General features: G+C 38.6%; 1 protein-coding gene across 11 annotated transcripts in view; it reads left to right on the forward strand.

Moving 5' to 3' along the window:
- The window catches only part of FHOD3 (formin homology 2 domain containing 3), a 360,936-nt gene that overhangs the window by 287,645 nt on the left and 60,466 nt on the right, over window positions 1-12,825 (forward strand). For 8 of the 11 annotated variants that reach the window (XM_052704373.1, XM_052704366.1, XM_052704363.1 and 5 more), the window contains 3 exons: window positions 1,032-1,082; window positions 5,053-5,267; window positions 11,639-11,944. In XM_052704373.1, coding sequence (XP_052560333.1) covers window positions 1,032-1,082; window positions 5,053-5,267; window positions 11,639-11,944 — 572 coding nt within the window. The remainder of the gene's footprint in view (window positions 1-1,031; window positions 1,083-5,052; window positions 5,268-11,638; window positions 11,945-12,825) is intronic. The other 3 variants (XM_052704371.1, XM_052704365.1, XM_052704367.1) reach the window with 2 other exon arrangements.

The following is a 12,825-nucleotide window of genomic DNA, read 5'->3' on the forward strand; positions in this document are numbered from 1 at the left end:
TCAACAGATTCAACTAAATATTAAAACTATTTAGCTGCTGTATGAAGGCATATTTGGATATTTATTGGGTTCTACCACTATCTGAATTAAATTTGATTGTTGAGGAATTATTCACTGATTTGCTTGATGATAATTTTTTTTTATTTGTAGATATAACAGGCCTACTTGAAATTACGGAATCCAGGCATTCTGCAAAGTTGACTTGGCAGAAGTTAGATGTATGGGGGCTGCTCAGAAAGTAATGATTCCTTTTTTATTATGTTGGCCTGCGACATCTAAGGCGGATGTTGGTGGGATGACAGTAGTGGCTGAACCTTCCCACCAATATTTCATTATATTTTGTTTCCATGATACAGATAGTAGAGTGGCAGTTTGACAAAATGGCATTTGACATGGAAATGCACATGGATCAAAAGTGTGTTATTTAATTCCTCCATGCAGAAAAAAATTGCACTTACTGACATTCATCAACAGTTGTTGAACATTTAAGGACACCAAAGAATGGACATGAGTACAGCGAGGTGGTGGGTGGTCTGTTTCAGCCGTGGTGACAGCAATAGTGGGCCACCTCTGCTGGTGCAGATTTTTATGAGTTTGACATGCAGGCTCTTGTTCAGCTCTGGAAGAAATGAAGAGCTGATGGTAGTGACTATGTTGAAAAATAATGTGTAGTTGCAAGTTTGCTCTATCAAGTAGTGTTATAGTGATCTTTGTATCTGTAGTAGTTTCCATGGAAATAAATAGGCATTACTTTCAGAGAGACATACATACGAGTTACTTCAGGAGATAAGATAGAAGGAGTTTTGTGTCTAAACTTCAGGGTGAAAAATAAATAGCAAAAAGAATGTCACTGTTGGATGATCCTGAGCGTGTCTCTCTCTTGGTTTCTTCTGCTATGTATATAATGTATATATGTATATAATGTATATATGTATATATGTATATAATTGTATATGTATATATGTATATAATTCTGCAACTTACCTTATTATTTTGGTTTCCTCTGCAATTTACTACAATTTTCTTTTTAGCCGTGATTATTTAGACAAAAGAGAAGAACTAAGACAAGCAAGAGAAGAGAGGTCTGTATATGCTGCATCCATCCCTCCCTTTGACTGTTTCCACTGTCTATATTCTTTATTGTTGTGTATTTACACTGTTAACCATGCATGCTCAGGACACTTCCATTCAAAAAGAAGTCTATAAGGAAGCTGTTGAGGAAAAGCAAGCCCAGCTGTAAGCACAGCAATAAATAAGGAGCAGTGGGACTGAAATGCATTAGAGTGATTGATAACCTATCTTTTATCTGTTTGTGTGTGAAATTACTTTTCTCCATTTGCCTCACAAATTTGTCTGAATTTAGTGTAGTTACAAATCTAATAAGCCTGTGTTTCTCACTCACTAGGACCCAAGCTCTCTGGAGGCAAACTGTGGCATATAGCAAAGAGGCAACTGTGGATATAGCAAAGAAAGCGGGGTAACAAACGTTGGAAAACTGGGTGATGGAAATGAGTCTGACACCTACTCCCAACATAGTTTTCAGGGCCAAGTTTTTTTTGCCCATCTCTCTTATTGAAATTATAAAATTATAAAGCTAAGCAGCATTTTTCATTAAGAATTTGATTTAGTTTTTAGATAGTATTTAAAGGTACTGAACTTTTTTCCTTTTTTCTTTTTTTTTCCTGTTCCGATTCCAATTTAGAGAATTTCAAAGCTCTGGGCTAGACTGGGAGTTAAGCGCTTATGATAGCACATTTTTCAAGGAATACATGACTGAAGACCTTTGCCTTTCAGTAGCTTCATCTCTACATTCACTAGTAATTGCACCCTGGAAGGATTTCTTGTTTTTACCTGGAAAATATGCATGTTACTGAACAAACAGTAGATGAAAAATCATCCAGATTGCCTCAGTTCTGCTTTTATGGTCCTCTAGAGGTTGCTATACAGAGGTGCTTTTGGATTTGTCAAGATCTGGAATTATATTATTGAACTATGAGAATAGCTGCAGTTTTTTCATCATATAATGAGGCAACTCTTTTCTGCAGACTGAAATTTGATCTGCCAGCATGTCTATTGTGGATGAAGTAACTAGTATTAAAACATGATTTTAACATCTCTAAGAGTAACGAAAGTTGGGTGGTCATTCTTCGTCACTCCACACAGTACAAATATAAATATTTTAAAACATTTTCTAAAATAAAATGTGTGTGAGTACCTAAGCATCACACACAGATCTCAGTTGAGTAAAACTTTTTGCAGCAAGAATACTCATCAGCAATATCTGAAACAAGCTAGAAGTTAACTCCTCATCACTTTCAAGTTGTATGGGAGCGTACTGTGTCAGCTGGAGTAGTTTTTGGAAGTGTTCACCAGCATGGCATCTCTGCTGTGCAGTCTGATACAATTTCACTGGTCAGCAGGAGCATGCCTCTATCATTAGGCTGTTTTTGAACTGAGATGTTAAACTGACTTGAAGTTCTTCCCCATGAAGAAGAAAGATGCATTTGCTTTAACAAGTAAACATTGGAGCACCATTCATTTCATGTGTTCTGTTTGTTTGATGATTTGAGGCTTTTTTATTTTGCTTGGTTGGGTATTTTCCAGTGGTAGTTTAACCCTACAAAGCTGAGCTTCCAAACCCTCTCTCTAACGTGATTTACAGATCAGATGGAGCGGTTCTACTCTACACCCACTGACTTTGTTGGTACAGGAACAATTCAAGTTGACCTAGGGGCATTGCTCAGAGACCTAGATAACTCAGAGTATTTTTTATCTTCCTGAAGGTGTTGAATGAAATGCTCATGAGGCATACCAAGTGGATAGCCCATAAATGCTTGGCTCTTTGTAGAAAGGAGTCAGCATAGCCATGGTGTTGTCTGCAGGTTTTAATGATTTGAAGGAATATGACAGTATTGCTTCTGTATGGAATCACTGTGTCCATCCTGTTCTGGTGGAAGTGTAGCAGAAGAATGGTAGCTTGTCCTTTTATTTGCTTCATTTTAAAGTCCAATACATGGACTTTAAATACATGTTCTGTTTCAAGTCTGAAGCATTAATAACAGATTATAGAAGAATGTTAGTTCCTGGTTAAGTTGCCACGTCTGCTTATTAGTTTGCCCTTTCATTAAGTAGTTCTGCCCCTGTCTTGCCATGAGAGTTGCTGTCCTGGTTGTTTTTTCTTTCAGTATACTGAGCAGATATATTTTGGGAAGACACATCTTGATGATAATCCTGTTTTGCTGGTGAACTGTGTAGTACACAGTGGCAGAAGCTAAAATTTTAAAACAGCTGACAAAGAACTGAGGACAATAAAACACTGTAGCCTCCTATTACAGAAGGATTTGTCCAGATCTTGGTTGCAGTGTGTTGGCAAACGGCAAATGCTTCCATTGCAGCCAGCTAGGCTGTACCTGTTTTAGCTAAGTGGTCAATTTGAATGGCTCTTTATGAGGCTTAAGTCCTTTCTGTTCTGTTTGTGAGAAGGTGGAAAACACAGTTTGTAAGGAGCCAAAGTTAAAAGAAAGACTGGCTTCATTAAATGTAACAAAACATTATGCTAATGCCAGCAGAAGGCTTTCTCCTCCATTGAAAAGGCAAAAATCATCCTTCAGAATTGGCTTCATGTTAGAACTGTAAACAGTTCCTATTTTATAGCCATACAAGTATGTGGCTTATTATATTTTCATCCAGAATCGGTAGGGGTTCGTTCTTTCTTGCGAAATTTGTTCAAAGCATGTGCATACCTCTGGAGGAAAAAAAGAAAATGAGTTTGTTCTTCATTATTGCTGTTTGCAATAAAGCAAATTGCCTCTGAAAACACAAGAGCAGCTCTTCAAAGACAAGTTTTCTACATTCCATATGAGTGTTTGCAAATGTGCATGCGTGTGTGCTTACCATATGTACTAAGCGTGTTTGTTGCCCCATGGTGCTGACTTCTTTACCCCCCCTGCTTTTAATGCACACTTGTACACTAATTCAGGCTGTCAGTGAGGCAGGCTGGAGGAGGAGAGGTATTCCACGTTACAAAGTGTTCACAACAGTGGATTAGAGGAGGATGACTGCAGCATTTAAGGGATGTAAACAGTAGTCTTGATTAACCTGTTTAACAGTTCACTTGTGGGTAAGACAAACAGTACAAAGCCTGATCCAGCTGTAATCATGAATTTGTTCATTAGTAAATAATGGTGGATAAAATTAGTAGGCATCTGGTAGAGGCACGTATTTCAAAGTTATTTTGGTCACAATGTATAAAGCACACTATGAAGAATATGATTGGTAGCTGGTCTTAATAAACAGTTAGTGAGTTCTGCCTGCCTAAAATGCAAAACAGATGTATCTTTGTTCTTTTAAAGTGACTTTGATGAATAAACTACATGTGACGTCAGGTCCAAGCTATTGGATGTCTGAGTCCGGCAGAGAAATTTTTTAGAATAGAAAAAAGAAAACTTTCCATTGTAGGCTCTGGAGAGAACAAAGTGAATTCCAGTGCATTGCTCTCAGAGCAAATAGGAGCAGGTTCAGAGACTTTAGATAGTCAATCCAACATTTATTATTGGTATTATTTTCAGGGAGATCTGTTTTTGTCTGCTGCACTGAGCCATTTTCCTCTCCTTGCATCTAGTCTCAGACTTTGGCTGCTTGCATCAGTATTAAGGGGGTCTGGCTTTGGAGGTTGTTCAGTGTTTTTTTTCCTCCCGTTTTAGTTTTGGGAGAGGGAGGGCTGGGAGGAGCAGGAGGTGAAGTAGGAGGGTGAAAAGGAGGACAGACAAATGCTTCCTAAAGGAGAAGTGCTATGCAGACACAACTATATCTAAGGACTCTCTAATTCTGCTGCTTTTTGCTTTTGTTTTGTCATGAGCAGTTTAACATTTTTCAGGGCAATAGTCTTTGCTTTGGTGTGCATTTTTTGGCAGGTTGACCAGGCAACCAGTTTAGTGCTGTACCCCTTGAGTCTGGAAGTCAGCTCACTCTTTGCAGGTGTTTCATCCATAAACAAGCATCAGCCACAGACTTCTTTTTCTTTACGGAAACCCTTTGGAATTTAACTTTCAGATACAAATACTTGGAGAGATTGGCAGCTGAGGAATATGAGAAGGAGCTGAAGAGTCGAAGTGTAAGCCGAGGCAGAAGTGAGCTGTCCTTGAACCTGAAATCTCCTTCAGCCCCATCCTCACCTGTATCCAAGTGCGTCAGCCCAGCATCCATAGAGTCCCAGGAAGAGCTGAAGATCCCCTCCACCCCCTGTGGTACTCCACAGCACTCAGAAGGTAGGTAAAAAGCAGGGCAAGGGGAAAAGATCTTTTATGATTGTTCTCTCTGAATAGCAGTGATTTTTCATGCATGAGTGTAAGAACATCACCTCTGAAGTGCCAAAGTAAAGGGTCTTGTTATATTGGTCTTTGCTGTCTTCCTAAACTTCCTTTTCTTTTTCTTTTATTCATAGATTTGGATGTCTTGTAGTCTATTCAAGCAAACAATACAATGCTAATCATTGCTACAATTTATATTAGTATTGTCTGATGCTATTAGAATGGATTAATTGGAAAATATATCATACAGAGGGTCTTAATTTTAGCATCATGTTCCTTGTATATTAGAAGTTACTGAATGCTAAACCAACAATATTCCTGCCAGCAGATTTTGGTTGTGTGGATTCTCTGGAACAACAGATGAATGCCAAGATTATAATAATCTTCCAATAGAACACAGGCTGAATGGGGCAAACAGAAAGGCTCTTTAATTGAAGGCAGGGAGGGTGTGTTGGTTATTTTTAACACCAACAAAAGCTTTTAAAATTGTAGCAAAAGTAGTAAGGGACTTAAAAGAGACCACAGACAATTAGTGAAAAGGAAAGTATAATTAGTGTTTGCACGGTTGGTTTGCTGTCATATAATTTATTGGTGTACAGAGCAATGTTTTTTTGTGTGTGCACGTCATTCTGCCATTTGCAACATGTTCCCCTCCTTCAGTCTTGAAAAAAAACACCCACCATATGGTTTTATATTTGCACCACACAATATTGCATTAACTTTGGGAGCTAGAGTGCATGTTGAGGGTGAATTATCGCCATCATTCATTTTTATTTTATTTCCTGCTACATGCTATTGGTGATTAATGCATTTGTAACTTGCACTGCTTGGTTTTATTGAGTGTTTTGGCTACTAGCATGCTATAAAGCAAGGGAATTTAAGAAAAAAGTTACAAATACCAAATGTTACATATGTTTATTCTCACTATATTAAGTAGGTGAAGTTTATTTAATTTAGGTTTATGTGTTTTTTCAATTATATTCCCAGTTTTACTATTTAGCACCTTAAAAGTCTCGGTGGAATCATTTGAATTTAAAAACATAGGTATTTTCCTGTAAATTTGATAGTCAGAAACATCCAGATACCCATTTCTTTGAGCTTTATGTTACCTTTAGAGCAAGTAAGCTGGATTTTTCCACCATTAGGATTTCAGAGCTGGGTAGGGAGCAAGTATCTCTTTTATGATGATTATTTTAACATATTTCCCCTGGAAGCATTCAAACAAAAAAAAAAAAAAAAAAAAGCATGAAATGGAGCAGCACAGCAGCACAGTCCATTTGGAGAGTACATTTAGAGCAGGTGTACAGGGCGACATTAGGCAGCCTGGTTGTGGCAAAGCTATCAACAAGTGGGTAGGCAGGACCTCTGTACTGAAAATTCTGGCAACATCAATAGGCATCAGAGAGCAACACCTGGAAGCTTAGCAGTAAACTACAAGGAGAAAAAATATGGATGGAGTAGGATGAGATTCCAGCCAAGGGCAACTGAAAGCAGACAGCCAGGACAGCACCCAAACATGGGCTCGAAATCTGCATTCTTAAGTGAAAGCTGTGCATGAAAAAGGGTAGCTCTCTCAGGCCTAGGAAAAATATTGGGAAGGTCATTTGAAATAATGAGCACATGAGGAGGGCGAGTTCTCTTGTTCTCTGGAGGTGGAAGATGATTGGATCAACCAACAACTGGCAGGCTTCTTTGCAGATTTTGTGCCATGGCCTCTAGGCTGTTTATTATCTGAGTTCCTTATGTTCTTTGTCTGTCCTTAGGAAATGTTACGAATCGCACTTAACAGAGAATGAAACTGAGACATTAACTTGCTTAAGCAAGTTGTAGGAAAGCTGAAATAGAGCCCTGGACAGAGCTAGTTTACATTAACCCCAATTAGTTGTGTTGAACATGGGACTCATCATCCTCTCCAACAAGCACAAAACTGCAGAAGGAAAATAATTCCTCAGTTCTGTTCATAGGACCCTCCAAAGACTCTGCAAGAGTAGTGTTAACAGATGTGTTATACTTGCCTGCACAATTCAGACACAAAGTCAGATGAGAAGTGTGTTCTTCTAGTAGCAAAGCAATCTGTGGTTTTAGACGTTAAATTTATTTTACCCTGCTTGTGTTGAAGTATATTTTGTCCATCCAGTATCTACTGGGCTTAAAGTAGGAAATGGATTTTGTCTGTTGAACTTTCTCCCATGCTATGAAGCATCTCAGTGTCTCTACCCAACGTAAAAATCTGGACATAGTGATCTGTTGAGAATATATGAGAAACCATAGTTTTCTCATATAAAACAATTGGTTCCACTGAAGTAATCAAGTCTTATACAACTTACTCTTGTAAAACTTGTGGTATGGCATTCAGAGGAAATGAAGGCAGTCACATAACTGCAAAATAGAATTTTATTTTTTTTCAAAGCAACTACTTCCTCTTTTGTAATTTCATTGGATAATATTTTATGAAATGCACATGTGCATTAAAGGAAAGCAACAATAACCAAGAAATCTCTGAAATCAATCCACAAAAGCATCAGATACAATTCCTTCTTTTAGAAGAGCAGCTTTATGGAGTACTCTACTCATGGAAGTAAACAAGTCAACCCAAGTATGTCTTCTGGATAGAAGGAAAATTTCTGAACATATCAGTAGCAAAGCAAGGTTCAAATATTGCATTAAGTATGACTAGTGAGGATGTCTGGAGATGGAGAAGCACTGAAGCATGAATGTGCAGTGGGGCCATTACAGCCACAGCTGTACGGCAGGACAGAGGAGTAGGTGAGGGAAGGGATGACGAAGAGAGAGACAGTTCCCTCCTGGCAGTCACTCTATGCTAATTTTTACCATTGCAAGGGTTGGGGAGAAAAGATTGGAGGTTGGGGGTGGAGAAAGAAAGAGTAAAGGAGGTGAGCCCTGCTGAATTCACTGCAAGATGAGTCCTGTGCTGGAAGAGCTGAAGGGAGATCCAGACTTTAAGCTTTAAGTTTTGGTTGAATTGCCTCAAGAATTCAACCAACCTTCTTCAGACTTGCTTTGTTTTCTCAAGAGACACCGTTTTCCAGCTCCAAATAGAGAGCAAGGAAAAGAGATGAAGATGAGGTTGACTAATTTATTACAATTGCAAGGGATTAGGTGTAGGCCTAGGATATTTGTTCTCTCTGAGGGTTTATAGGCCTGAGGGAATGAAATCTTAGCAGCTAGTAAAGATATGAGAACCTTTGTCTGTTCAGAGTTCTTTAATAGCTGAGTATAAAAAAAAATTTCCTTCCATGTCCCTGTGCAGCATTGTGAGTTCATAGCTATTTTCAGAAGGAAGCAGCTTGCTGTCCAGTCAACCTTATTCAGAAAAGGGCTATCACCAATATATGATCATAACACAGCAAATCACATTGTTATCTTGTTGTGTGTGTGTGTGAGACGAAGTCTTCAAAATGTTAGATGATGAAAATTCTCAAAACAAAGCAATCTTTACACGTTCATTGAGGGGCTCTGCTACCATGTCCATCAGTGCTGAGGATACATAGCTACTTTGGGAGATTTCATTCTTCTCAGAATGTTTTTTTCCAGTAATGCATTTTCGGAGATTAACTTTTGGGAGAAAAAAAGAAATAGGCATAAGATTCAAAAACTACTCCTTAAACTCATGGTCTGTTTTCTTCCTCCTCGTGAGTCTGTACTAGTCTGAAAGTTCCGTCACATTTTATACACCAAGAATTTTGTTTGTTAACAGCTTTAGGAATTCTCAACAATATCAACCCATGAATGGAACTGCAGGCGATAGATACATGGCTGACTTACTAGCTTCATTCTTCCGCTAATGTTTGTTGACAAAATTGATTTCTGAACTGTTTTTCAAGGGAAGCACTTCTGGACATAGCTCACTACATGTAATTTGGGTGATAGGTAGGCAGTTTGATATGATCTCAGAAGAGAGGGGGAGAGAGACTTTCAAGATGAGTATCAGTGTACCCCTATTTTGTTCTAGAAGTCTTCAGATTTTGATATTCCTTGAACTCAAAAAAGGCAGCTTGTGTCAGCATAACGCTGTCTACTCTTTAGCATATATTAGGATCTCCGAAGACACTACATCTTTCAGCTATGTGTGGAATATTTCTGGTGTGTAGAGGATTCAGAATTCTTTTGAATGCTGCTTTTGTAGTTTTACATTCTCATTTTCTCAGGCATTTCTGATGTCTTCCCTGACTGTATCCTTAGTAGGATCTTAAGTGTAGTTTCGTGATAACAAAACATTAGTGGTCCTTTTCGTATTGCAGTCAGTTTCTTTTTCCACCTAAGCTGTTGGAGTTGACCTTCCTGGTCACTGCACTTTTTGGTCTTCCAGGGAAAAGTCTAGAACGGCTAGTTAAGGAAACTGAAGACATTTGTATGTAGTTATGTAGTCATCGTGGACCATTGCAGAATGAGAAGTTCAGAATCTCACTGTACAGTACTATGCTAGTTCCAGGATACCTAAGGTTGTACCCGAGTTATGCTCAAATTTTGTCTTGACTTGGAAATATTCTTGTGTTACACCATCAAACTAACAGCTGTAGTCAGATATACACCACTATTTGCCCAACTCCTTGCCAGCTCTCTAAAATTTTGATTCTCTCACAGGCAATGCCAAGAGTAGAGTTGTAAGTAAGACATTTAAAGAGACAAGGTCTGAACTGAGCTGTTCACAAATCAAAGTCAGACTTTTAAATTCTCTTTTTGTAGAAGAGGGAAAAGGGTAAACTGCTAATTGTGTTTTAATATGTTTAAAGGGGATTGAGTATGCATGGACTATTTATTAAACATATTATGCTAACATTTATGTGCAAGTTTTATTTATGCATAGATGGTTGTTTAACCAACTACACATTTAAAATCATTTGTGAAATTGTAAAAGCTTAACTCCAACAAAATGAAGGAAAAAAAAATATATATATATTTTTTTACACCTAAATTATATAAAATGAAGTGGAATAGCGTGATACTGAAGATGCATTCCTCAAAGCTAGTTCAAAAATGTGTGTTGTTGTAAAGAGAAGGTATGGGCATTTTGTTAGTAATCATCATTCTTTGTGTGGGTGTCACAGAAAAAAGAATAGGCACTCAATGTGCAGCAGTCTTCGGAAAACATTGCGACTTTTGTTATTTTGGCTTATGATGGTTTTGGATTAATCCACTACCTGCTCCCTAGAGAACTGACCTGTTTCAGCTACATTCCATTGTGATACTATTTGCCTCATAGGATCATTTTGTTCTTGAAGAAAGTCTCATTGTACATCATGCGATCCAAAGATGATGACAAGTCCATTTTGCAATATTGCAATGACAAGTAGTAGAAGGAAAAAATGAGCATGACTTGGTCACTGTAGTCACCTGACACAAAATTTAGCACAGAGGGAATCTGGGGAGTATGCAAAACTAACATGCGTGCCTGTTTTCATCACTCTTGCATGGCAATTTCAGCATTCATAAAATTGTGAGCTGCTTGACGTGAATATGAATGGATGCTCTTCAGTTCCTTTGCCGCATGCAGAGAATATTTGCATGTGAAAATCAGATGTTTTAGCTAAAAAAATAAAGAAGAATGAAGTTCACTGTCAGTGATAAAGCAGGGAAGAAGAAACCAGGTGTGCTATCAACAGTATTCGCCACATTGCCAACTGATAAAAAGCTCAATGTATAACATATGCCAACCAATTGGAAACTAAATTTGTGCCATATGCCAAGCATTTGAAAACTTTGTTCAGTTTTGATGTGGCTATTCTGAAGTAAATGTGCATGAAAAAACCATATGTTTTTTGTCAAACAGATGTGTGTCAGTGCCATTTCCAGACTGTGCCATTTCATTGTGTTAATAAAACTAATATTGTATTTTTTTTTTTGTTGAAGTGTTCCTCATCAGGTGAAAAAAGAATTCCTCCAGAAACCAAAGAAAATTCAACCAAAAAAGCCACAGTCTCTCTCCTTTTTGCTTTTTACAAGATCTCTTGCTTCCTGACTCTGTCTAGGCACTGAATTTTCAATGTCATGGGTGGGATGCCCATTTTCTGCTGGTTCAAATCCTTATGCAAGTCCAACACTCCAGCTGTGGAAGTATGTATAAGAACAGTGGATTGGCTCCAGACAGTAGGCAAAGGGGTTTGCCAGGCCACTCTCGTGTGCAACGCTGTCGTCATACAACATTCATCAATCTGTTGCTCATAATGTTAAGCATGCCATGGACTTGCTTTTTATTTTCTTTCCATAAGGCACTTGTACAGTTTTCACATCGTTCTCATTTAGATGGGTGAGCCTGACACAACTCTGCTGTTAAGTGCATCTCTTTCTCCCATTGTTCTCTCCACCAGTGAGTGCCAGTGAACCCGAACCAGAGACAGAGACAGAACCAGAAGCAGAGCAGGAGACTGAGGCAGAGCCTGAGCAGGGAACGGAGACACCCAAGGAAATAGAGGCTACAGAGGTGGGACCAGAGAGTGAGGTGGAGCAAGGACCAGAGAGAGAGCCAGAAGAAAGTGCAATACTCAGTGAAAAAGAGAGGCAGAATGAGGAAGTGAATGAAAAAGACAACTGCTCTGCATCCAGCATATCCTCAGCAAGCAGCACTTTAGAGAGGGAAGAGAGAGAGGACAAGTTAACCAGTGACAATGAAACTGGTAAATTGAAGTTTTTTCAATAATGAAGGATTTCTGGTGGGAAAAAAAAAGTGTAAAATTTGCAGCTCTGTTGTTTTGTTAATAAGCAAACAAACCCTTTGCTCCTGATTGAAGATTTCCTATTCGGTGGCCAGGTCGGTGTCTTTTCCCTGCTTGGAAATCCACAGACTTTAATGGGGCTTCTGTGTTTGAGGGGCAAAAAAGCCTTGATCAGTTGAGGTTTCTTTTAACTTGAGACCATCTTCTTCCTTAAGATTAATGTAGTAACTGTTGAATCATGATGTTGAAGTGACTCTACCCCCCAAGGAGTTGTCTTTTCTATACCTCAAACAATGAGATAAGAAGCCTTGCTGATACAGTTTTTCATGAGATTACAAACAACTTTTCACATGCCATTAACTTTTAATTCAATAGGAAGAGAAATAAGGGCTGAACTCTTTATTCCATCCTTCCAATTTTCCTGTCTTAGGCTTCAGAAAGCAGAGAGAGATACATACGAGCTGCAGACTATAGTTCTAGGCTACAACCTTCCTTAGCTCAGGTGGAGAAGGCCCCTAAAATACACATTGTCTTAGACTGCAGCTCTGTAGCAACCAGTGTTTCTGGTTTCGTGCAAAGGGTAGCCTAGCCTGGAAAACAACTTAAGAATCCGAAGAACCCGTTTTCTGCCCTGGAGAGATAATTATGACCAGAGACAGTCATGCCATCCAGGCAGGGAGTAAAAGGCATATTTTGACCTTCATTGATTAATTATACTTTTCCTTTTTCATTCATTTGTTTGTTTGCTGACTTTTGTAAAGAGGTTAAGGAATGAGTGTTATTAGGGCACTTCCAAGTCTTCTTAGGGCTCAACAGTGGAAAACATTGTCCTAAGTGCTTTA

The sequence above is a fragment of the Tympanuchus pallidicinctus genome, unplaced genomic scaffold, assembly GCF_026119805.1.
Source record: "Tympanuchus pallidicinctus isolate F22 unplaced genomic scaffold, pur_lepc_1.0 scaffold5, whole genome shotgun sequence".
NCBI lineage: Eukaryota > Metazoa > Chordata > Aves > Galliformes > Phasianidae > Tympanuchus > Tympanuchus pallidicinctus.